Genomic DNA, 24,895 nt, shown 5'->3' with positions numbered 1-24,895 from the left:
AGTACTGGAAGGGCTTGAAGATCTTGCCCACGTAGTCTTGTGCTGCAAGTCTAAGTGGGTTTAAAGAGAAGGAGGGAGGAAGATTCACCACATTTGTGTCCCCAGTGTCTTTCCACAAGCCATACGACACCAGTGAGCACACTTGGTGCCACAACAGGTGTCAGCCCCACTGAACAGCCACAGCTGCGTCTGGGCCACTGGGACCTGACACAAACACAGTCAGGCAAGCTGGTACCCAGCTCCAGCAGCTCCTGCAGTGGTCTGACAGGGCACTACCCAAGGGACTGTCCCCTTACACACCCAGAGCCAGCAGAGACTCTGGGGAGATGAATAAAGTTATACCACAAACCTCTTGAGGACAGCAGAACTTCATTGTGAAACCCTCTCACAACAAGGAAAAAAAAAAAAATCAGGGTTTGACACAGGTTCTGTCTGCAAAAAACAAAGACATCACCATCAAAAACCTGGCAGCAGGAACAAAAGCAAATAGCTGGTGTAAATTGCTGTTAATTTTACATATCAAAAATAGGACAAAACTCATAAGGAATTTCCTTCCCCTTGACCAATACAGAGAATTTAATTTGTCTGTATTAGATATGCTGGAGAGGAAATCTGTAAGAAAGTAGATGCTGTGACTGAACGATTTTTTAAAGCCAAACCACACAGATCGTTCAAAACCATAAAAGGATTTAGCCATGTCAAGATCTAATAATTTTTAAAGAGATGGAGAGCTCCTCATACAGCCAAAGACAGTATGCTGAAATTAAATGTTTTTACTTTTTGCTTTCTAATGGAAAGCTAGTACTAATTTCCCTTTTCTGCTTTAAGATATTCTGTTGGGTTTTGTCCAGGCAGTAAATCCATCCTCCAAACTGAGTAAAAAAAGGAGACTGTTCATAATTTCTCTGATTTTCTTCTGTATTTTAATTTTTACAACATGAAGGAGATCCTGGAGGTGTAACTTGCAACCTAAGAGGCTAGATGTTTAGAAGTCCAGCTGAAGTCAGAGTTTGATTCAGCCCTTGCCTGGTTTCAATTTCACACCAAGGTGACTCCTGAAATTCCCTCATGTGAAACTGTGACATTTCTTTACATACTCTGTGCTGCCAAAGCAGCACAATAGGACTGGAAAATTGGTTAACATACAACCCACTGACTCTAGAATCAATCTGGAGAGATTCCCTGACTCCAAAGAGGTTTAAGCCACAATTTCTGAACAGCAGTGTTTAACTGTGCAAGAGACTAAAATCTGTGCTTAGACCATGATGAATGTTCTGCTGAAAATTGGTTTTGGTGGAATGGGAGTGGAAATGGCCAGGAAGAAAGTTCAGTACCTTTGCTCCACTTAAAATACATCCTCCCAAGTACTTCAACTAGAAACAAGCTGTCTGGAGCAAGAACTGTCATCCTCTGTTTGTACAGCATCTGACCATTTTTCATATAAGTAATAAACAAAACTCAGTGGGCAGAGGCACCAAGGATTATCACTTTTCTGTCCTATAACCTGCTTGCAGAGCAGGCAGCTCACATCAGTAAGTAAATGGCAATAATGCAAAAAACAAGATAGCTTAATTCTTGTCTTAATAAGCAAACACCAACTAATCCTACTGAAACCCATGTGTATTTTCCATAAAACAAATTGACTAATATGTATTTAGGCACCTCCATTATATACTGTAGAGGTGAGTTCTGAGAGGACTGTCCAGCATTAGGATAGTAACAAGTACAATTCTTTAAATCAGGAAGGCAACACTTAAATGATACTTTCAGGTAGGAATTACAAAACACCAAATTCTTACAGATGGCGTGAGTGTTAAGTTGGAGGTGCACTTTCCACCTGCAGAGAAAAATCAACCATCCTTTCTGAGCAGTTTAAAATGCAGAGGTCTCCCTGCCCCCAGCCTTTGACAAGGACAATAGCTATCCAAGGCAATGCATTGAAGTTAAGCCTCAGAGATTCATACATACAACAGTTGTTATTCATCCTGCTCAGTGCCCCAGCACTTTATAGCCATCTCCATCCATGCATTCGTGTCCATGTACTGTCAGTTCTCTTGTAGGTACTGCCACAACCAGCAAACAAGAGAGCCCCAGGCAGGAGTCACAGCTTCCAGTAGGAATGTGGCAACTTCCAGTATTTAATACCAACAGGCAGTAACTGGACATACAATGTGAAATTCTTAATAAAACTTTTGATATCAGACAAGAATTTTCAGGCACCAACACAACCCTTGCACCTGTATCTGGCATCTTGGTCTCTACTGGCCTTCTATATTCACCTCCATCAACACACTGCACGTGGTGGTGTCTATACAACTGCTATGTCCAACAACAAAATATGGTTTAAGTCTCTCCTGACTTCACTCAGCAAACTGGACCAGCAATATTCTGCATAAATAATAGAAAATCAGGGGGAAGAGTAGAAAGTAATTTACCCTGAAAGAATACAGGAAGGTAAGGAGGAGCCCAGTGCTCCCTGATGCAGCAGTTTCCTAAAGGTGCACACAAGAGATGTAATGTTTTGGCACCTGTAGCACAAAAACTCTAGAGAGCATTGTCACTATTTACAGCTGACTATTTATCATACATCACTGTGCAGCTCTTTACCAATTCCAACAAAAATCCCTAAAAACAATTGTCTTCTAACATTAAGCACAACTCGAGAAGAGGGACAACCTCTACCTCTGCAACGTGCTGAAACACCATTCCATAAAAGCTCCTATTTCAAAGAGCAGCAGCTACATCTTGTGGAAATATTTAGGATTGCAGGCTTATCCCTAATAAATATCCCTTTATCCCTGAAACGCTCTGCCCTTTGCTACCCCTCTTTTTATGCACAAAGTGAACCTGCACGACACATCGATCTATCGTAGAACAGCAGCTTCAACCACTCACTGTCCCTGCCCCCAGACCAGCCTGGCTCCTCACAGCACAGCAATGATCCTACACCAGGGAGCAAAGCCTGGTCTCTGGGACTGAACGCTGAACCCTTGCTAATTGTAACTTAATAGTAGCAGCAAGTTCGGTGCCAGCCTCCTGTGCTCCCCAGAGAATTTGTGGATAACCCACCCACTCCTGGAAGTGTTCAAGGCCAGGCTGGATGGGGTTCAGAGCATGTCCCTCCCCCTGAGCAGGGGTTGGAATGAGATGATCTTTGATGTCCCTTTCAAACCATTTTATTGCAAATCTAGTGAAATTTTCCAAATTAGACCAAGTACAAGATTTCCCATCAGTATAATTGTCTATTTAGAAAGGAACAGCCCAAAGGAGTCCTAGAATCTGAAGCCGAGGCAAAGGATAGGGACCTTTGGTTTTGTACATTCTTCTATGGCTATTTCTTCTCTTCCATCTGCCACTTTCCTAAGCTATAAGTTAAAAAGTACAGCACAATTTCTACAAGAGTCAGGCATTTAATATCATTGCCACTGCTGCCATCCTCTGACATTAGTGCAGAAATCACAAAGAAAACCCCACAAATCACGAACTTGAAGCATGTTGATTAATTAGCTTTGAACTACAGGGTGAGCAGTAGCTGCTTGACAGAGGAGGTGATTCTGGATTTCAAGGCACTGCTGCTCCTTTTCCCACCCACCCAGGCAGACCACTCTGAGTAAAGGGGAGGGCTCCAAATGCAGCTCAGCACACTCAGCAGCCACAGCCCTTCTGCGGGAGATGCATCTACAAGTCAGGGAAGTGAGGGAATAAACTCCCAAGTAATTTTAGAAACCAAAAGTTGTAGCTTGCACTGAGACAATCCTGCTGCTGTCTGTCAGGTAATAACAGCTTATCCAAGATGTCTGCTATTGCCTAGGGCTGACATCACCTGTGACCTGCAGCCCACAGCTCTCAAGGCTCTCCATTACAGGCAGGGCTAGGGAGATTGAATGAAGATTTTATAGTCAATAGTGTCAGATGGACTAAGGACATGAAAAATCCCAGAGAAGGAGAGCAGCAAGCAGTCCTGCCATTAAACCCTCTGCTTAACTTATCTGCAAAAATAAAATCACTGCAGCTCCTCTTAATAATAATCCAAACCCACAAATCAAAGCCAAAGTTAAGCTCCAAAACGTTTTACATTACTAAATAGTTTATAGCATTTGTGCAGGTTCAGTTTTACATTAGTCGTGTAACTCTGGACTGCCTTGAATTGAGTGAGAGAGCACCAAGTGCAAAATAGAGACAACGCCCATGGCAACCCTCCCCAGCAAAGCCAGGTCGAGAGTATAGAACTTTGAAGTTCTTACACAGGGAACAGACTGAAGGTACACTGATTAAAAGATTTTCCTTTGTGAAAATGTGTGAAAATGCTAGGAAAGACATTATTACTTTCTGGAAGCAGCAATTGAACTTAAGTTAATAGATGTTTCCTATAAAAGATACAACCAATAATATGGAAGACAAGTGTGAATCAAAAATTTTATTTTTTCCCCACATACATAAAAAAAGTGAACACACAAGACAAAGTCAGAAAATAAACATATTTACAAGACAGTTAAGACATCAATTTTTTTCCATCTTCAAGATCAAGTCATCACAGATTTTCGTTAATTCATCATTTTCTTTAGTCTGTGGAAGAAAGAAAAAGAGAGTTTCAGGCATGTCCAAATGGTTACAGCCTTGTAGTGAGCTGAGTTGCAATAAGTCCTTTTTGCCAGTATATGTAATACAAAGTCCATTTACATGATAGTGGCTCATGCAAATTTAATGTAAAGGACAGTCTACTATGCCAAAGGTCACATGGCATCCTTAGGAAATGAGCCAGAATCCACTACAGTGTTTCTGCTTCTTCCACAGACATTCCCATAATATATGGAGACCAGCTGATCCAGGGAAACAAGACTTTTGGGACTCAGCCTTTGTTAGGTACACCAAAATTCGAGACATGGACAGTTTAGATTTTAATCTTCACAAGATAGTGAAAGTATCAAGGCATCATTTTGCAGAGACTGACTTGTTACAATTTCCAGTCTGTAGAATTTCTTATGGAACAGTTAAACCATTTTAATAAAAACTCTGAAAGTGTTACTGTATTTATGACAGGACCAAACCTAGTTCTATGTTAAATGGCTTGTCTCATCTCTCCAGGTACAGGCTTACTGTTTCCTCTGCTATGCAAACTTCAGCCATAAACCTGAAGACTGACAAATAAGGGTTTTTTCCATAATAAAAATCTGTCATCATTATAAATGTTTGAGTCTTCAATACTGGCAGCAACAACAATGATGCAGTAAAACTAATAGCATGCACTTCCAGCAGTGACTTTTAATCTTCAAAAAACTTATTCCTTTGAAGGGTTCCAACAAAGGATATGCCTTTACAAAACATTCTAAGACTTTACCTAGGCAATATGAAACAATATAAAGTACAAGGATTAATGGCCTGAACAATATTGAAAGATTGAGTCATATACAGTTAAATATATATTTGTGCTAACAGCTTATAAGTCATGTTCATGAACAAGCTGAGCCAGATAGTTATTCAAAATTTACTCCCAGATTCTGCTCTGCATTATGTGTAACTGTTCCTCACCATCTCCTTCAGTAGTTCTGGTAACCCCCTGACACAGGAGCCCAGACTGGTTTGGAAATGAGCCTCATGCTCCAAAAAAATCTAAACAAGTCCTGACATGACAGTTGTGTCTTAGGTCTCAATGCCATTTTCCCCAAGCCTGCCAGGGCAGCAGCCATCACAACCAGCACAGTTAGCAAGGCTTCCTCTAGCCCTGATACAAGGGAGTTCTTGACCTAGACTAAGGCAACAGTTTGGAGAGACTCACCCATGGCATTGTGACTGACCTTTTGTTCAAGGCTCCTCTCTAAAGACTGGATCCTCATCTGTTCTTTGCGCAGAGTGGCTTGAAGTGCTGCAGTCTCAGATTTTGCTTTGCTGCGAACCTGGGCAATTTCCTCATTTGCTCTGAAACAGGTGCAAGATGGTGTTTACATCCCCCTCAGCACAGCAAAACTCACAGAATCACACTAGATGCTTGTACTTTGGATTAATCACCAAATGAAATACATTTAAGCCAAGTCTTGGCACTATTGAACTGCATTCTGCACCAACTGTGAAAACTATGTATGTCACTCCTGGTACCTGGCTTCTTGACATGGTACTTACTGCTGCAGCTTTTCTTCAGCATGTGCTTTGAGTGCCTGATATCTCTGCTCCTCTTTTTTAATTCTAGCCAAGTAATCTTCTGCACATTTCTTCAGAACTTCTTCATTCTGTCCCAAAACCCAAAGAAGTTCAGTTAGCTGTTTAAGCTAGGAGATGGAAGAGTCTTCCTACTTGACAAATGGGTTATTTGACTACACCTAAGTGGCAGTGTTTGCTCACTGGAGTAACAAGAACAACTATGAAATCCTGCAGACCTACATGGACTTAACTGCCTCCTTTCAACTATCTTAACTTTCCAAACGTTTATTCACTGTATTTCCCCACAATACATTATTTAATAGCAAACTCCAGTAAAGAAGGTCACTAAATCAGTCACTAATTGGTTTTGTTTGTTTTGCAACTTAATACAAAGCTGATTTTAAAAAGATAAGAGCAAGTGCCACAAGAACAGCTAGAAATCCAACTTCCCCAAAGAGGCCATGGAAAGATTCAGGCTTTGAGCCCCGATGGAAACAAATCCAGCACTAACAGCAAGAAAATTACCTTGGTAGTCACACTATGAAACATACTTGATTAGCAATAGCAGGAAGTTGGAACTGTTTGAAACAATTACTAAGACTCTACTAGTTGTAGGTCTTGATTTTAGTAACTGTGTTTCCAATGATGTTTATCTCTGTGCTTAGGACAGAGCTTCTGAATTTAGGGTGGAGATGGAAGGGACACAAGATGAAGGAAGCCTGACATGTTAGCAAAGAAGAAACTGAAATTGTAACAGACATTATGCCTGTTTCTAAAACCTAGACCACAAAGAAACTTCTCAACAGGCTAGTTTGAGTTTTAGTAAACAGGGATATTAAAGGATAACTGAATGAAAAAAAAATCTAAAGGCACTTTTTTAAGCACCAACTGAATCAATTTTAATGCATTTCATGGAATAAAAACTCCTAGCTTATATTCCTCATTAACTTCCTTCCTCTAGCTCTGAAGAAGCTGCAGGACAAAGGCTTGACTTTAGAGAAAACCCACAAGCATCTTAGTAGGGAGCACCTAACAACCTATTATTCTGACTTGTAATTGCACATCCTCTTCAGCACCCATTCAATATGATGCAGGGGAAACAAGCTGCTCTTATGCAGCAGTTGCCACATGAGTGTCTCTATGATTAACAAAAAAGGTGTGTTGCAGCAAGAAACAGCTCACTTCTGTTTGAAGAAGCTTCGCCTTCTAAGATATCTTACTTTAAGTCAGTCACTAAATACAATAAATTAGTAGTTATTTTATAATCTTTAAATAAACAACTTAGCACCTATATTTACAGGTCGTCCCTGTACTACCCAATTAATGGCTGCTCTAGAAACTTCATTTCCTCTCCATTAAATCTAATTTATTTTGGAAGGATATTATTTGCATTGAATCATCTTACTCTGTGGTAACCCTCTAATGCATCTTTCTGTTTTTCAAGTCGTTTGAAGAGATCAGAGAAGGATTTCTCCATAGAGTTCAGATCTGAAAGAGCTTGCTGCTTCTCTTCCATCAGCTTCTGTATTTCTTTCCTTGAGATTTCCTTCTGCTTCTGAGCATCCTCTAGAGAAAGTGGAATTAACCCATGATAGTTATTGCTTTAGCATAAAACCAGTTCCACAGTACAGATAACCACACACCTTCAATTCTTCCCCTTACATAAGTTTCATAACAGCCTCTCACCTGTAAAGACACCATGTCTGTGCTTTTAAGTCTCTGCATCTTTGTTACATATTACCTCACACCAGACTTAGGGCCATTATACACCATGACAATGTGCTTGCCAAAAGCATTTTTTCTCCTGCACTGTAGTCAAAATACTTCACTTGAATTTACCATAACAGGAGCCTTGAATGTTGTGATAGAAGCAAGGAATCTAAAAATATTTTTCATTAAACATACACAGCAGCTGAAAGATCTGGAGGAGACTGGCATAACAAGTCAGACTAGCACAGCAGACTTTCAGAAGAAGTTTGGCTTAGCACACCCAAGCTATGCTTCCCATGGCCTCAGAGGAGAAGAGCTGGCACAGATGTGCCTAATTCAGGTTTGAATTAGAATTATAGTCAGACTAAGAAAGTCTAACTATACAACAAGAGCTTCACTGGAAGTCTTTCCTAATCTTGAAGCCACAAACTTGACTAAAGCAAAAGGCCAGGTACATCCAGCAAGAACTTCCAGTGATACCTTGCCACTTAAATGACGTCAGATAAACAATTAAAGTACTGACAACTGGTTCTGCCAGTTTTAATAAACCAACATTCACACTCTAGTGGAGATTAAGAAAAAGTTGTGTTCATGCCTGATTCAAAAATCATCATTACCTATCAAGTGATATCATATCTATATGAACATGCATAAAATGGTCAGTCCACCCTGTCTTAAACCTTACACTTATCCTGGAAGCACCTGAAATATAAGGGTCAGAGGTGAAAGAGTGCTAACCTCATTTAGTAACTCTGGGCTAAGCATGCCCCAGCCCCCCAAGGCACTCAAAAATAAATACAGAACTTACCCATAATTTGTGTTATTGTCTGTTCAAATTCAGCAACTATTTTTCTAAAAATCATGAAAAAGAAAAGTTGAACATAAATTAGAAAAAGCATCTGGAATAACTAAGTATATATCGCAGTCATGACTTATTCATACCCCATTTCCTTGTATTCCATATGAAGCTTATTATACTTCTCATTCCACTTCTGAATCTCCAGCTCTTTCTCTTGAACCTTTGAGGGTGAAAAGATAAGCCTTTACTTTTTTGCACAAAAAAAGAGATAAAATAGTTGATACTAAAAACAGTCTGAAGGGCAGCTCTGGTATACTTTCAACTTAATACAGAGAGAAATAAGTTCTAATTGCTTAACAGAATCAAAATTGTTTAATTACAAACTTGACTCAAATAAAATTTGGAATAATACATAGATTTTGCATATATGAGTCTCAGCACACTGCCAGTATCTCTACAAGTAGCAAGACGAGAGCCAGCTCAGCCAACCAACCTCTTGGCTGCTCTCACTCAGTGTCTGTGTTGATAACTACAACTTCTGAGAGAACACAATGGGCCCAGGAACATTCTCTCAAGTGACACACATTTCCTTCTTATTTACAGAGCAGACAAAAAAAAAAAAAAAAAAGCACTTAGCAAACCTGCTAATATTAACACATGAGAGAATGAATACCAGAAGCCTGTTCAAGATCAAATTGCTGTTTGCAGTAACTTATATTCAACACCAAATTAGGGAACGTGGAAGGGGGAGGATTAAAAGATGCCTCAATTTGAGAATAATGATACCTATTTCACATCAGCTAAACTAAAGTAGAGCTCACAGTAAAAGAATTAAGCAGCACAAATACTCTTGGCTAAACACTTCGTGCAAATCCCGTAACAAAGACCTCAGGACAAGTTATGTTTAAGAACTGTAACACCTGACTGCACTGTGAGAGGCTTTCAAAGACAAGAGGCTCAAAATACATAAAATCACCTGGAATTAAAAAAAAAAGTGAAAGCACATGATTACTGCTAGTTTTGTTGCAAAACTACATAGTAAACTGTAGCACAGTGATTTTTCAGTATTTTAGAGCAATCTAATTTTAAATATATTGCAGTATTCCAGGTGACAGGAAGTAGGACACTAGGGAAAAAAAGTACAAACTACTAAGAAGTAGTGATACCTAAGCTAGAAAAAAAGTTACAAAAGTATGTGAAGATGAAACAAGTTAGAAACTTGCACTTGCAAGCTCAAAAAAGGGTTCAGTAGACCCCAAAAAAGCAAGCTTTCCTAAATGCTGTATTTGCTCAGAAGGAAAATAGGTTCTCACTTTCCTCATTTCTCCCGAATTGTTTCACAGACAAAAAATATTAAAATTTAGTCTATCTTCCTTCAGGTTGATATTGTAATTCTAGTCCTTTTTATTTAAGTGACACAGCTGGAGTCATCCAGTTACACCTACAACAATGTTTGCAGATTTAAAGTAGTTCTTTCCAACATGAAAGAGCAGTACTTTTAAGATATCAAAAGCTTTACCCCCACTATTATATATTCTTAGTTTTAGATCAATGAGCTAAAAGCTGTCCCCTGTTAAAACCACATTTGTTTTCCTGTACTAGACAATATGCTGGGTGAAAGTCAACTCTTAAATGACAAAGTAAAAGTTATTCCTAGAAAAGCCACTATCTCTGTAGTCTAAAGCAAAATAACTTAAGCAGCAAATAATCATAGGCCATCTTTGTTTCATGTCCCTAGTGCTGCCACCCACAGTACAGCAGTCTGGAATTTTGAAAGCTCCAGCTTTTGTTGAAGTGATACAATTAGCTTCAAGGACACTTATGCTTAAATACTCCTCTTACATTATTTAGTGTTTGTAAGGTTACCTAACTCCGAAGTTGTAATGAATCAAAGCACTCAAGTTTTTGAAATTAGTGGATATAGAAGTCTTCTTGCATCAGTCAGAAGATAGGCTTTTAAAGGCAATTTCCACAATTACAGAACAGGCTTAAAATCTTCCAAACTACTTCTTCCCTCCTTCACTAACTTCCTTCTCCTCTGGAGTAAGCATCAGATCTCACCTTCACTTTATTAGCTGGACATACTGTTGTGCATTCATATCCCACAAGAAAATAATTGATCCTAGCACTGAACTGGCACTACAGTTTCATCTTTTTTTAGGGAAATTATGTAAGTCTCTCTTTCATTGGCATGAAAATGCATTTCCTGCCTGTTGAATAAAGTATCAAGATCACTGATATTAATCCTAACTACACATCTGATAACACGTGCCTTTTAATAGTGACCAGATCTAAGGCAGAACCTGACTAATAATGAAGTTTGTCCTATTCCCTTAAGTGCTAGCTCTAAAGAGTTCTGTACCTACAGCACCCATCAAGTCCACAGCAAGCTTTTCATAACAAGATACTTATGTCAAGTATGATGAAAAAAACTGCAAAGTAGAGATCTAGGGCAGATAATCCAAACAAAAGGACCTTCCAAGGCTATGCCAAGTTCCACTTTGGAAGTGGTTCCAGCATACCTCTCTCTTCACCAGTTCAACAGCTGCATCCATGTCTTTTTGGCTATATTTTAGCACATCTATAATAGCATCCACTGCAGTGTTTGTGGAAGTGGCAAAAGGGACTGGAGAAACATCACTACTCAGAGAGTCTGAAATCAGGGGACCAGTGTCCTGTAAAGAAAAGGAAAATGCAAAGTTGCAACAGATTCCTATTGTCATACCATTGATTAGGTGTACACACATTATTCAATGCCAAGTCAATATCTCACGTAAACACAAGATACCTCCAGAGTTTTGTTAGCATAAAACTTTCTTACTTTAAAGTCAACCACATAGCTCTAAGAAATACCTAGAAGGGAGAACCAGAACTGCTATCCACCAATTACAGCTGTCAGAAACAGAGCAGATGACACCATGCTGTTCCCCACAAATGAAAAAGAGACCATTTCAGGATGAGCTGCTGTGGGCAGATCTGTTCAAACTATAAACCATAGCTGCAAGAGCATCCAGTTGAATCTAAGTGCTCTTCATCCCATCAATGCAATTACAATATAAAGCTTGTCTTTTGTAGCTTGACTTGCATAAAAAAGATTGCATGACTAGAACATTCTTAAAAACAGTTCAAATTCCCTTAGACCATGTGCAATGGCATCAGGTTCACAAAAAACACTTTTAACACTTAAAAAAGAGTTCATCACAAAGTTCAACTTTGATATAAATAAGTATCCAGCCTGCTTTAAAACAAGCGTTTAAATAAACATCACATTCTGCAACCCCTAAAATATCTGCATAAGTCTTGAATCCAAAACCTAGGCTATCTCCTTCCCAAACTATCAACATGAAACCCTTACAGAAGTTGTAAATGTCCCCAGAAGATCTAGTCCTTTTGGTTTTTCTTCCATCTGAAGACTCACTAGAGGTTTTCCAGCTTCCTCAAGCAAGTTACTTATATCAGCAACAGGACTAAAAAGGAACAAACATGACACCATTAAATTCAAGTGCTGTCTTTCTTTGCAAAGCTCTTGTACCAGCAATAGTCTGTCCAGCAGGGCCAGGGCAATGATTGTCCTCCTGTACCCAGCACTGGTGAAGCCACGCCTTGAATCCTGTGCTCAGTTTCAGGCATCTCACTATAAGGACATTGAGGTGCTGGAGCTTGTCCAGAGAAGGGCACAGAGCCGGGGAAGGCTCTGGAGCACAAATCTGATGAGGGACAACTGAGGGGCTCAGCCCGGGAAAAAGGAGGCTCAGGGATGTCCTCACTTCTACAACTACCTGAGGGGAGTTTGTAGTGACATGGGGGTTTGTCTCCCAAGGAACAGGTCTGGATTAAACAGCCAAATTGCATAGGGGAGGTTTTAGATTTGCTATTAGGGGAAAATTCTTCACTGAAAGGGTGGTCAAGCATTGGAACAGGGAAGTCACCAGTCCTGGAGGTATTTAAAAAATTAGTTGATGCAACACATGGTTTAGTGGTGGACTCTCCAGTGCTGGGTTAATTGCTGGACTTGACAATCTGAAAGATCTTTTCCAAGCTAAACAACTCTTATTTTATGTACTAAGTCAATACCTACCCAGGCTGAGATGGAGCTGCAATGATACTCTCACTTAATTCAATAGTACCACAAATCGGTTTTCTTGGACTGTCTCTCAACAGAGGGTCAAACTTCAAATACAGTGACTGTTTTCTCAAGGCTGATTCTTTGAACTGAAGGGAAAGAGGCATAAATTGGCAGGTCTGCTGCTTCAGAGCACAACACACATCCCACCCACACACAAATAATCCTCCGAAGAGTGGGTGAGCCTATTCTTCAGTGGCCAGAGCACTGTTCTCAGGAGAAAAATTACATAAGACTTCTGTGCCCACATGCTTATGTCCTTATGTAATATCAAGAGAACTCAATCTGCTCACAGACAGAATCAAAAAGGCAAACATTAATAAACTATTCCAAACCAGAAGACACCGAGAAGGAAGGATAGTATTATAACCAGAAAAATCAGTGTATGTCAAGTTTTTTGGTCATAAAATAATAAGGACAAACACAGCATGACCAAAATAATTTCAATATAGTGCATTCACTGTTCAGAGATACTCTTATTCTGGACTCAAGCAGGAGAAAGAATAACTAAGCTGAAACGATTAAAACATGACAAGCCCCACTTAGACACAGATTTCCCGAAACTGGCCATAAAAAGCAAAAGAGCTTAGAAAAAAATGCTTTTGAAACAATGATCCTGCACTTTTAAAGCATCATGTTCTAGCAGTTTTGGCCAGAATGAAACATCATTCACCTCAGTTTCACTGCTGTTCAAGAAAAATAGCACCTCTGCACACTGAGAGCCAGAGACCTTTGATTTTCAGTTGAATTGCTTATAACTATATTTGCTACCATAACCCCCTACCCAGCCTCACCATCACATTCCTTTGGAATAGATGACAATTTCTGTGGACAACCCAAAGTGAAGTTAATTCATGAAAACATTTAAGGCTTGACATTTTAATCTTTGCTTTCCTCTCCACACTGCTAGGAACAGAAACAAAATACTTAATGTCCTACTTACTGATGAAGACCCAAACTGCTCCAGATAGTCTACGCCCATTCCAAAAACTGGAAAAGGAGAAAACAATACAATAAAGATGCAATAATGCCAAATTGTCCTACCACAGACAGAAACAAACACGTGTATAAAGCAAATAAATCCCTGCTCTCATTCTCATGACTTCTAGCTCTTCATTTGTTCAAAATACTGTCTTTCTACCCGGACCTGAAGACAAAGATTTCTAAGCTAGGCAAGCTTACAACTTCCATTTGTTCCCAACTACTTGTAAGAACACAAAGGATTTAATACACAATTGAAGAACTTCTGTTGGTCTATGGTTAAAGTGACAAGCACACTCAGATATTCTGTTACACACAGTGGCTTGTGAAAGAGCAAGATTGTCAATCTGACCATTAAAACCAGCACACAGCTCAGATTTGAAGTATGAAGTTATAACCATTTCCCAGTACAGTGATTCCACTCCAGTATGAAGGTGACAGACAGCACTGCAGTCAAACCACATCCTTCCATACAATGCTCCTACCAGGAATAACAATTCCAAGTGGTTAAGTCACAGCTATGTAGGAAGCTCTCAAAATAAGTATGCTTGTCAGGAAGATCATTCACACTGCAATATGAAATCAGTAGTGCTAAGGCCTGCAGTACCTACAAGACCCAGAAACACACAGCTGTATAGCTCTCAAAGTCTTTAGCACCAGAAATTATTTTAAGGGAGCAATTTTTCAGCACAGAAACTGCCACTGAAACCTCTAAAAAGATAGTTTCTATACCAGCCTAAATTCCATCCTCACAGGCTGCTGAATTCTAATAGCTAGCTTTTTTAACTTAGCTTAAACCAGAGGAAGTTAGAAACAGGCTTAGATACATTTCCCAGCACTGCTAGCCATTGCAGGTTCTGGAGTCCTTTCAGAAGAGTAGAATGAGAGAAAAACTAGAATCCATAATAAAACTTAAGTAGAAAAATATATATATACACATTGTTGAAACAAGGTATTTTCAGTCTTTTTAAAAGAAATGCCTTTACCTTCTGATGATGGTCTGAAGAACTCTTCAGGTTCAGTATTAGCTGTCTCATCTGCTGTTACTTCAATTCTGGGGGACTGAGGTTTAATTTCTTCTGCAGACATTGACTTTTTTCCACTGTCAGTGGAAACCAAATTATCTTGAGAGGGGACAACATCAGCTGGAGACATTTTAGGTGGGCTTATTTGCTTCTCCTGATAAGAAAAACACAATCCTTTTAATTCTTAGAATAATTTTAATTATCAAATTGGTTTGTCATTAACTGGGAAGCCAATAGAATAAAACAAGAATTCACAGGCATAAAAATTAAACTACTGATACTGAGCACAGCTCAGGAGCCACTCTAATCTTATGTTTATCTTTATATGCAACTGCTCATCAAAAAAGGTACTAAATACCAAGGTACCAATTTGGCTGTCTCTGATGTTACCTTGAAAACACAGGTCTGGACAGTTGACATTCCTTCTAGAGCTGCTGAAGATGCATAAACCCACTAATTCTTAGACAAAATACCAAAAATAGGTTTCACAAGATTAAGTCATTAAGTCAGAGAACTGTTTCACAGAACAACTTGGTAAGAATTGGCTATCTTTCCTATACCTTACCACGTCTCTTTTTCCTGGAAGTTCAGCTTCTGCTTGAATTCCTGGCTTCTCTTCTTGAGCTTTTGGCATGTCTTCTACCACACTCTGCTCGATTTCCCTAAAGAAAACAAACAATCAGAATAAGAAAATCAGTATTTACATCACACAGTTCAAATTCTATATTATCAGATGAACGGAAAAAAGTTAGCTTCTTTGAGAAATTCTACAGCCATAGCATAGGAAGCTTTACAGAGGGTGGCGATGTAAATTTACTGTCTTGCCTGGTGACAACTTATATGACAGAAAGCTGTCCTTCCATCAGAAGTAGTGTTTCCTGGGAAGCAGAAAGTCACAGAAGCATCACTTCTTTCTATTCACGTAACACTACTCTTATTTCCATTTGTTAGGCTCATTGCTTTTTTTAAAGTTAAAGATAGGCTCTTTTAATTAAGAACAGAATTACAAGCAGCCTGCTCCTCTTTCCAATGCTGTGATTCTTGGTGTGAACTTCATTAGAGAACTCTGGTACAGTCAGCAGTAAGTAAACTTTTCACCTTGGTATCAGAGTAACTGATCATGTTACACAGGAAGCAAGAGTGCAAACATTTCTGTCAAATGAACATTTTGTGCCAGGCTAGTTCTGGCAAGCACCTGACTGTCTATAACATTAATAACTAGACTTTCTAGGAAAGGTAACAACATATTCCATCCTCAAATAAAGAGTCTGTGTGCTGCCAAAAAAAATGCAGCTTCAGAGCCAGGTCTTTTTATTGGAGATAGCATTTAGATACCAAGAACACACAGGGAAGAAACCACCTCAGAGCTCAGCAGAGAACAAAATTGCCTTCCCATGCTGCACTATGTGCAACACTGCTAACTACTTCCCTGTTTTATTTAAAGACAGTATAGCAGTCACCTGATTCTCCACATTTTCATCTTGGAGGAGTGGGGAAAGCACCACTTGAACACCACTCTTCCCATCTAAGCCTGTTCTCTCCCATTCTCCCAGACTTAAGAACACCTTTTGCCTAAAGCTAGTCATCCTAGAAGTTTCCCCAATTAAGAACTTTGCTGTTGCAACATAACTGTGTTATAGATTACAACAGACTCTACCAGCCTGGGAGGGATGCAGCCTAAGAAGGAGGAACAGACTACTTTGAGACACTAACTTTGCTCACATGAATTCCAGGTGCTTCTGCATTCAGCTACAGATTAACTTACAGATTTTTGGGTTCTTCTTTCTGAAGAGTTTCACGGGTACTTGGCCTGTTATCCTGCTCCACTGGAAGAGGTTCCCTTCTTGGCGAGGTACTCTCCTGTTCCTCTGGCAGGTTAACTTTCTGAGGGCTGGGTTTAGAACGCTTGGGTGAGGTGGAAATTTTAGAGCCTCCTCCAAATGGATTAAAGTTTGGATCATCAAGTTTGTCCCAGTCAAACGTATAAGATGCTTTAGGAAGAGGGATTTCATCTTCCACATTACTTTTATCTTGCACTTCAGTACTCTCCGGTTTTGCTTTGGTAATAGGAATTTTTTTGGAAGGTGGCTTAATTCCAGGTCTTTTACCTAGTTTCTTAGGAGGTGGTTTTCTAGCAGTGGTATTATCAAAGTCAAATTCCAGTTTTACTGGTCCAGCCTTGGTGACATCAGGCTTTTCTGCAGGTTTCCCTTTGGAGACACCCAGCTCTTCATCAGGCTTTGATTCGTGTGCAGAGACTTTTTCTGCTACTGAAACATTCTGAAGCTTTGATTCCTCAGCTTTAAAAGAATTACTTACATCAGAACTACTGGGACCTAAGCTGCCAGGTGACTGTACAGGAGGTTTAGGTGCCTCTGCTAATACCACTGAACTACCAGTTTGGCTTGCATCTGTGGAAGCAGACTTCACACCCTGCTCAGAGTCACCAATTGCTGGCTTAGGGGACAGCTTGGATTTGTTAGACTCCAGCTCACCCAGTGCAGATTCTTTTTCAGAGATCAGAGCCTTGCCTTCACTCAGACACTCCGTACTTGCTGTGGTTGAAGAAAAAGGAACTGCATTGTCCCACAGAAGAGAATCATTAGTTTTTTCAGTAGTTTTCTCAGGGCTGCTGGATACTTTTATGGCAGACTTTTGCAGATTTTCAGGAGAATGGGGCAACTGTACTGAACTTTGAAAAGGATTGATGTCATTTAAGTTATCAAAATCAAGATTGTAGGAACCTCGACTCTTCACTGGCATCTCATCATCTGGGTAAGGAGCCACGCTGACCTTCTCTGGCATTTGTGTATTGTTTGTTTCAGCTTCAGTCTTTTGTTGACATGTGCTGCATTAAAAAGAGAAAAAAGATGTTACTTTGCAGGCATAGTTTTAAACTATCTTTAGAAAGATTTGCACAAGTAGCTTTGCATAGTTAGAATAATCTGATTTTTTTTTTGCAATAAAAGACAGCTGAAAGCAAAATATAACAGCAAGAACTCAGTTGTCACCTAAACAGTCAAGGCTTCTGAGCTCTGGTAAAGATGAAACATAGGACATCAACCCTTGAAGTTAGTCAGCTTAAGAGCTACCTGTTCTACACAGTCTTGCTACCTTATGCCAGTCATCCCTGTAGACTGTTCCACTCACCACAGCATTTGGACACTGCCTTTCACTAGGCAGTGAAACACACATTGCTTAGGAGGAGTTATTGACAGTCAGCAGCTCAAACACAAGCACAACTCGTGGCACTATCTTCATGTAGATTCATCTGAGTCATGACAGACTCAAGTCTGAGACCAAACTAAGTAATGATTCAGGTTCTCCCACACTAGTCATTACTTTGTCTGGGCATTCTGGCAAATATTTCCCCCCCTGAAAGTATGCATCAGCATTTTATTTTTGAGGGCCTACATATAAAAGCAGAACCTGGACTTCAGGCACTAAATTCTGTACAACAGCAGATCCAAGGAACAGAGTGATATACAAGAAAACACTTCTCCAGTAAGAGAAAGGTAAGATTTTCTAGCAAAAGACATAGTTAAAGGGTTTATGTACACACTGTTGTTGAGTATTCTACAAGTTATTGCTCTCCACTTTATTTCCCCAAACTCTACGCAACTTCTGAAAGCTTAGCCTCAGACTACAGAGAGTTAAGTCATTACTTCCTGAAAGAGGATTTCCTCCCATTGTTTTGTTCCTCCATAAAGTTATTACTTCTATGTGCCCTCCTTATCTGCTGCAGAACAGAACATGATTAAAAGCCACTCACTAAAAACGCCACTTTGATAAACTCGAAAGCAGAGGCGGGAGATAAGAGCTGAAGAAGTTCTCACCCGGTTTGAGCGCCTCTTCCCGGCAAGAGCTCAGCCCCAGGCTGCGACTACTCAGGTCCCTCCCACTCTCCTTCAGTGTTTAACCTAATAAATGCCAGACAGGAGCGAGACACCTGCTTGGAACCTCAATCACTGGTGGCAAGTCAAAGGTGACCCTGCTCAGCAACGCGGAGCTCCTTCACGTATTTTCTACAAACAAATCCTCACATTTTAAAACTAGAGAGGACATGTTCAGCACAAGCAGTGCATTGATACAATCATGCCCTAACTAAAACAATTCAGGGCTGATCCCTTAAACTCACTTGAACTTTATAATTATTAAATCTTTGTTTATTTGTGCAAGCAATGAGTTTGGGGCATAAATACCATTACATTATTAAATTGTGGTTGTTAGTTCAGAAATAGTTTTCAGAACTAAACTCCACACAGAAATAAACAGTTGAAGCAAATTTATACACTTAAAGACACTTAAGTGTTGCCACCTTTTTCCCTTTCTTCCCCTCCAACAACAATAGGGATCAAATTAAAATATTGGCTAGTTAAAAACATAAGGGTGCATTTGCTTGCAAAAGCAAAAACTAAGACCTGAGACTTCTTGCTGGTGGGAATTACAGGTGTCAGATGTTTATACTAGTTTAAAGGGGGTAACAAAAATTTACATTTAATGTTGTCACAACACTCCCAAATTGAAACATTACAGATTTTATGCTCTTCTCCAAACAGTTACTATGAGCCACTTTGAGACTCAGTCTGCTAGACTATAAACGCATAAACATAAACATGTTTACACTTGTGACTGATGTTCTATTCACTTTGTGTTGCTAGATTAAAGACAATCTTAATACTCCCTGACTCAAGGTGTCAATTCTAGCTAACCCTTCAGAAGATTTAGCTCTTTAGATTTTACTCCTCAAGATACAACAGTACTTAGATAAGATATTTTAAGACTTAGCTTCAGAATAGTTGTATTCTCACAGAAAAACTTTAAACCTTACATCAAGAATACAAAACTGTTTCTTACACAGTATCTCTTCTCAAGCTATTTATACATATGTAAGTTACCTTAATGAAATCAGTTACAGACGAGTTAGAAATAAAGTTCAATAATGAATATTACAATCAAGATACAATTTTCTTAAAAGTAATGACAGTTATCTTTGAAAAAGTTCATGCATTGGTCAATATTAACGTGGGTCCTCTCACAGAGTTTGCATCTTGTTATAGAATAGAAAATTATATTTTAACTATAGAGGTTTAAAATAGGGAAAGTTAACTTGAGCATGTCCCACATGGGTTACACAGCAGGCAGCGGATTCACTACTCACTCAGCATCAGAGGGTGCAAATAAAACATCATCTGCCACATCTTCACGGCAATCGTCAAGTGCAAAAGCAGTCTGAAGTTTGTCTGTCATAGCAGGACTCAGGATTTTTCGAGTGTGAGGATCTCTTTGAGGAGTTTGAAAGGTTACCTTTAAGAAAGGGGTGGGGGGGAAAGAAAAAGGAAGAACATGAGCACAGTATATTTCAAGCACCAAATAGTACATGCATTCAGTAGCAGAGATCATAGAAAGAATAAAATAATACAAAACCAAGAGTTTACCTTCATCGCTTTTCCCACACTTTTCGGTGGTAAGTTTTCTTTCTGGGACAGGCGAAGAATAGAAGGTCTCCCTGTGGGCTCCGGCGGCACAAAGAAAAAGTCACAGTCTTCTGCTGTTAGATCATCCTTAATGCTTCCTCCATTTTCTCCATTTTCTGCATTTAAAATCTGCAGACTCATTCTAGAACATCAACACACACAGCACCGCAGCATGAATGAGAGGGTGTGGTCAGCCAGATGCACTTTGAGATAATGGAAGAAGTTGGCAGCCTGGCACTGACTAGCCAAGACTAACAGCTTCAAAGGGAAAGTTGGAAGCATGGAAAGCCTTCACAGGGAGAGGTCGAGTTCAGAAGTAATTAAAAGCAGCAGTGCACAGCCCCTCTGCTTTGGTAGGGGCTTAGGAAGTTAATTGTTGATATTATGCCTTCCACAGCTCACATTTTAGCCCTACTAATTAATTAAGCTGCTTGTCCTTTAAAGGGAACTCTGTCACCTGCGAAGTTTCCTCAATCCCAACCCCTTTAGCCAGTGATGTAGAGCCGTGTCTCTTGTAGCAGGACATCCAACTAAGCAGCACAACTGCTTCTGCAAGGGGCAGATGAGACAGATGACAATCATGTCTGTTTACTCACATGGTCTCATTACTACATTGCACACCAGCAAACAGCAGAAACAAATTTGGTTAGTTAGGGTGTGTTTGGGACCAGTCTTGGATCAAATTAGCCTTTTCCTGCACTGTCTGAGCATGTGCTGCTCTTGTAAAGCACGTAGTACTTAGGAATCCTTTGCACCATAAGTATTATTGGTATGCAAATCTGAAAAAAATCATCATTAGAAAGGTACTTCTGAAATATTCTTACACTGGACACGCATGAGCTTCAGTGGACTGTTAAATACTAGTTTAATTGTACTACTGTGAAGGATTTGAAACTAAAGTCTGGGCTGGAACTAAGATGAAAATAAATTAGAAATAGAGAAAAGGCACATTTAAAATACACCAGGCAAGCCATCATGCTCTATGTATTTGAGCTCTGCCTGCTTTTTATTCCCATTGGAGCCTCTACTGTTCTTAAAGATTTAGCAATGACACGCAGTGATGCACAGCTGCTTTTGAAAAACGCAGAAAGTAAGGCAAGGAAGATGTAAGCATAACCACTAGCCATGAAGAATAACACCTGAGAAGTGCAGTTATTTATCTGAAAAACTGCTATCAAAGCAATTAATTTCATAAGAGCTGATGTTTATCTTTTATCACCTATCCAAGATAACCAGTATCAAGTAGAAGAGACATTGGCTTTCTGCAATGTGTAACCACCCTGAGTGATCTCAAATGCCTGGTTTGACCAAACATGTAATCCTTAGCCTGTTTGTCCATCATATTTTCAGGATTAATCTAGAAAAATCAGATGAGGAAGATGATATATGATTGTTTCCAGTGCCATAAAATTTTCAGTCCAGGTGTTACCTGTTTAAGTCGTGTTTTCAATCTCCTTGCCCCTATGTATTTAGATTTCTGTACATAAGCCTCCAAACATTTCTCCACTCCTACATTAATCCTTATGGGAAAATTTGGTTCCTACTCTCCACAGAACTCAGCTGCTTTATCTGCAAGCCTGACAGCAGCACTTTTAATCAGCAGTGGAATGCAAACAATAGCTGCAGAAGCAATGGTATGCAAAGCACGCCAGTATTAGCTATTTCTTCATTCCTTCTTTATTCATCATATTAATGCTTCAGTTCAGGTCATTTTTTGCATTAAGCATTTGTACATTAACCACTTGTAGAACTTGAAGTGAACTTCACTGCTTTCCTTTATTCCAAATGAAAATTGAGACAACAGGTAAAGTGAATCTTTACAAACTATACTTTTTACTGTAACTACTTTAGAAACAAGCCTAGGACACGGCAAAGTTGTCAACATCTTCTAAAACAAGCTCCATAAGCAGGGGAGATTTTTTTGGAGACTTTTTCAGCTTTGCACCACTGCTAAACCAAATAAATTGACACCATATACATATACCACTTTATATATAAAATCTAAAAAAATCAAATGTCTTTCTAGGCTTAAAACACTAAAAGTACCTAATAATTTAATTTTTAAAATTTCCAGTCAAGATTTGATCTAAATTATATTCTACAAGTTCATTAGCTAGTAGCTGTGATAAAGTGAAAGGGAAAGGGTGGCCTTATTCCTATCTTTGTTTAAAGTGGTCAGCATCCAAGGCACACAAGTATTATGAAAGACATCAGGTTTTCCCACTATAGGAAAACAAAGCCCAAGGCCAGGCTGGATGGCGTTTGGAGCAACCTGGTCTATTGGAAGGTGTCCATGTCCCTGGGAAGGCCCCTCCCTGTGAGGGAGGTTGGAACTAGAGGATATTCAAGGTCCCTTTCAACCCAAACTTTTCCATGGGTCTACCAAAGTTCACAAAAATGAAAATGCTCCCTGTTTTAGAAGAATATTTATATGGGCACATTCAGGAACCTACCATTCTACAGCAAAGAATCAACATAAATTCAATGACATGACATCAGATAATTAATCCTCAGTTATCTATCATTTGTAAAGTGCTTCAGGTAACCTGTTGTTTAATATACACTGGGACACGCTATCCAAAACACCAACAAAATGGTAGTCTCGAATGCCTGGAAAGCCACTGAACATGCAGGGCAGAAATGGAATTTTTCTACTTAATTATCGTTCTATTCTTTCTGCTTAATTATCCTTTCTATTTTTCTACTTCATTACCCTTCTGAACTCCAGCAGCCAAGAAGCAGAGCACTTGTTCATGGCAAAGCAAACTGGTACGTGCTGTGAATATTTCCATACAAACTGACATAGAGCTGGCTTATATATATATATTTATTTCAGTGCAAGTATCTTACTTGAGAACAAATAAACATTCTCCTGAGAAGTGACTCTCTCATAATCACCTTCTGCTAACTGCAGGGGAGGAGCAGCAAGGCCGGGGAAGGCTTTTCAGGAGTTCCATCCCTACCCGTCATAGAACCGAGATGTGTTTCAAGTCATAAAAATAAACTCAAAAAAACCCTCCAAACACCCAACTCTGCCTCAGTCTCTCTTTATTCATGACTCACCCCGGGATCCCCATTAACCCCATATCATCCTCAAAACACACAGAGATGCTCTCAAGAGCCTCACCTCAACCCCGATTTCAGTGGGGCCGAGCATCTGAGCTCCACCCTTGAGCTCCTGCCTTCTCTTCATCCTTAAACTGACAGAAATAACCCCAAAATATATTAATCTGAAGCACACGGAAGTGCCCCTGACACTCCTAGGCAAGGAGGTACCCTTGGTCCCACAGCACCCCAAGCACGAATTTCACAAAAAGGTCGCTAAAATACCCCAGCACTACCCCCCCCCCCCCAAGCTTACTGAGGGCTCCTCAAGCTGTCCCACCCAGTCCCCCCCATCAAACTCAAACCATCTCGAGCTCAGAGGGGTCACCAGCCTCCTCCCCAAACTCACAGAGCAACCCCAGAGCTGCCCTGCCCCCGCACCCAAGGGCTACGGAAAGGCCCCCAAAGCCAAACTCCCAAAGGGGCCCCTCAGCTGACCCCCACAGCACCCCAAGCTCCCAGAGCGGTCCCCGAGCCCTCCAACCTCACAAAGAAACTCCGACACAGCCCCTCCCAGCCCCACCCTGCCTCAGGCTTACAGAGCCCGAACTTCCCCGAGTCTGTCCCCTCCCCCCCACGCTCACAGAGAGGTCACCGAGACCGCCGCAGCGCCCAGTCTCACAAATGGACACCTAAACACTTCTCCCCACCGCCACACCTCCTTACAAAGAGGTCCCCGAGCCCCCCGTACCTGCCGGACGAGCCCTGAGGGCGCTCAGCTGAGGCGGCTCACGCTGCACCCACCACCGGCCGCGGCCCCTCCTCCGCCGCCACACGATTTCAAACCCAACGGCAGCCCCGGCCCGCCAATGAGCGAGCGGCGTTCGAGGCGCGCCCGCCAATCAGAAGAGCGCTCTGCGGGACGGGGAGGGCACAGCGCCACGCGTGACCGTTGCGCCCTCACTCCCCCAGAGTGCGCCCCCGCGCGGGGAAGAGCGGGCAGTGCAGGCGCGGCTCCCCCGGGACAAACTCCCCTGTCCCCCACACTGTCCCCGTGTCCCCAACAATGTCCCCGTGTCCCCAACAATGTCCCCGTGTCACAACCGCGCCGGCCGTGGTTGCCCCATCCCTAGCAGTGTTCAAGGCCAGGCTGGATGGGGCTCTGAGCAAGCTGGGCTAGTGGAAGGTGTCGTCGCTGCCCATGACGTGGGGTTGGAATGAGATGAGCTTTAAGGTTCGTTCCAACCCAAACGTTTCTATGATTGTACAGTCCCAGCTGTTCTGCTTCAACATGCTTTTGCACGAAATCAAGGAAAGAAAACTTGCTGCTTCACAACCCGCTTTTTATTACTGAACTTCACAGTGCATTCAGCACATTAAAACAGTCCTTAGTGTTGAGTCACCAGACAGCAACAACGAAATGATTGTTAAAACAACAAACTTGTTAACAAGGATGTCTTTTAGAATGAAGTAAGATGCAGGGAATCCAAGAATGATTTTACCGATGTAATCATCCTCAAGAGTCACTCAACAACCATGAATTCCCGATCTCCATCACCGCAGTAACACATCAGCCATCTGCCAGCATTAGGATGTCACA

The 24,895-nt window shown here is 40.6% G+C and overlaps 1 protein-coding gene across 3 annotated transcripts; it reads right to left on the bottom strand.

Moving 5' to 3' along the window:
- Window positions 1–4,402: 4,402 nt before the first annotated feature.
- Window positions 4,403–24,147, bottom strand: TACC3 (transforming acidic coiled-coil containing protein 3). Of its 3 annotated transcripts, none has more exons than XM_014895226.2 (16): window positions 24,047–24,147; window positions 20,212–20,392; window positions 19,935–20,080; window positions 16,539–17,621; window positions 15,339–15,435; window positions 14,735–14,927; window positions 13,711–13,757; window positions 12,723–12,856; window positions 12,000–12,111; window positions 11,167–11,319; window positions 8,788–8,864; window positions 8,654–8,697; window positions 7,541–7,701; window positions 6,118–6,224; window positions 5,796–5,916; window positions 4,403–4,566 (listed from the first exon to the last, which is right to left on the bottom strand). In XM_014895226.2, exons 2-16 carry the CDS (start codon window positions 20,389–20,391, stop codon window positions 4,501–4,503), a joined length of 2,721 nt encoding a protein of 906 aa, XP_014750712.2. In that variant the 5' UTR covers window position 20,392; window positions 24,047–24,147; the 3' UTR covers window positions 4,403–4,500. The 3 variants fall into 3 exon arrangements, with proteins under 3 accessions (XP_014750712.2, XP_088019149.1, XP_088019150.1); XM_088163023.1 differs by lacking the exon at window positions 24,047–24,147 and adding an exon at window positions 20,708–20,790; XM_088163024.1 differs by lacking the exons at window positions 19,935–20,080; window positions 20,212–20,392; window positions 24,047–24,147 and adding an exon at window positions 18,610–18,729.
- Window positions 24,148–24,895: the final 748 nt, after the last annotated feature.

The sequence above is a fragment of the Sturnus vulgaris genome, chromosome 4 (genome assembly GCF_052056855.1).
Source record: "Sturnus vulgaris isolate bStuVul1 chromosome 4, bStuVul1.hap1, whole genome shotgun sequence".
Lineage (NCBI taxonomy): Eukaryota > Metazoa > Chordata > Aves > Passeriformes > Sturnidae > Sturnus > Sturnus vulgaris.
Note: the sequence above shows the minus strand (reverse complement) of the source record. Positions and strands in the feature narration are given on the sequence as shown.

What these genes read in the sequence shown, in the direction of transcription:
- TACC3 (XM_014895226.2), bottom strand. Translation starts at nt 20,391, where the DNA reads ATGAGTCTGCAGATTTTAAATGCAGAAAATGGAGAAAATGGAGGAAGC. An exon ending in CTTCAGACCATCATCAGAAG is followed by an intron (nt 13,758 to 14,734) that starts GTAAAGGCATTT and finishes CTCCTTTTCCAG; the next exon opens with TTTTTGGAATGGGCGTAGAC. An exon ending in CATTAGAGGGTTACCACAGA is followed by an intron (nt 6,225 to 7,540) that starts GTAAGATGATTC and finishes GTTTTGGGACAG; the next exon opens with AATGAAGAAGTTCTGAAGAA.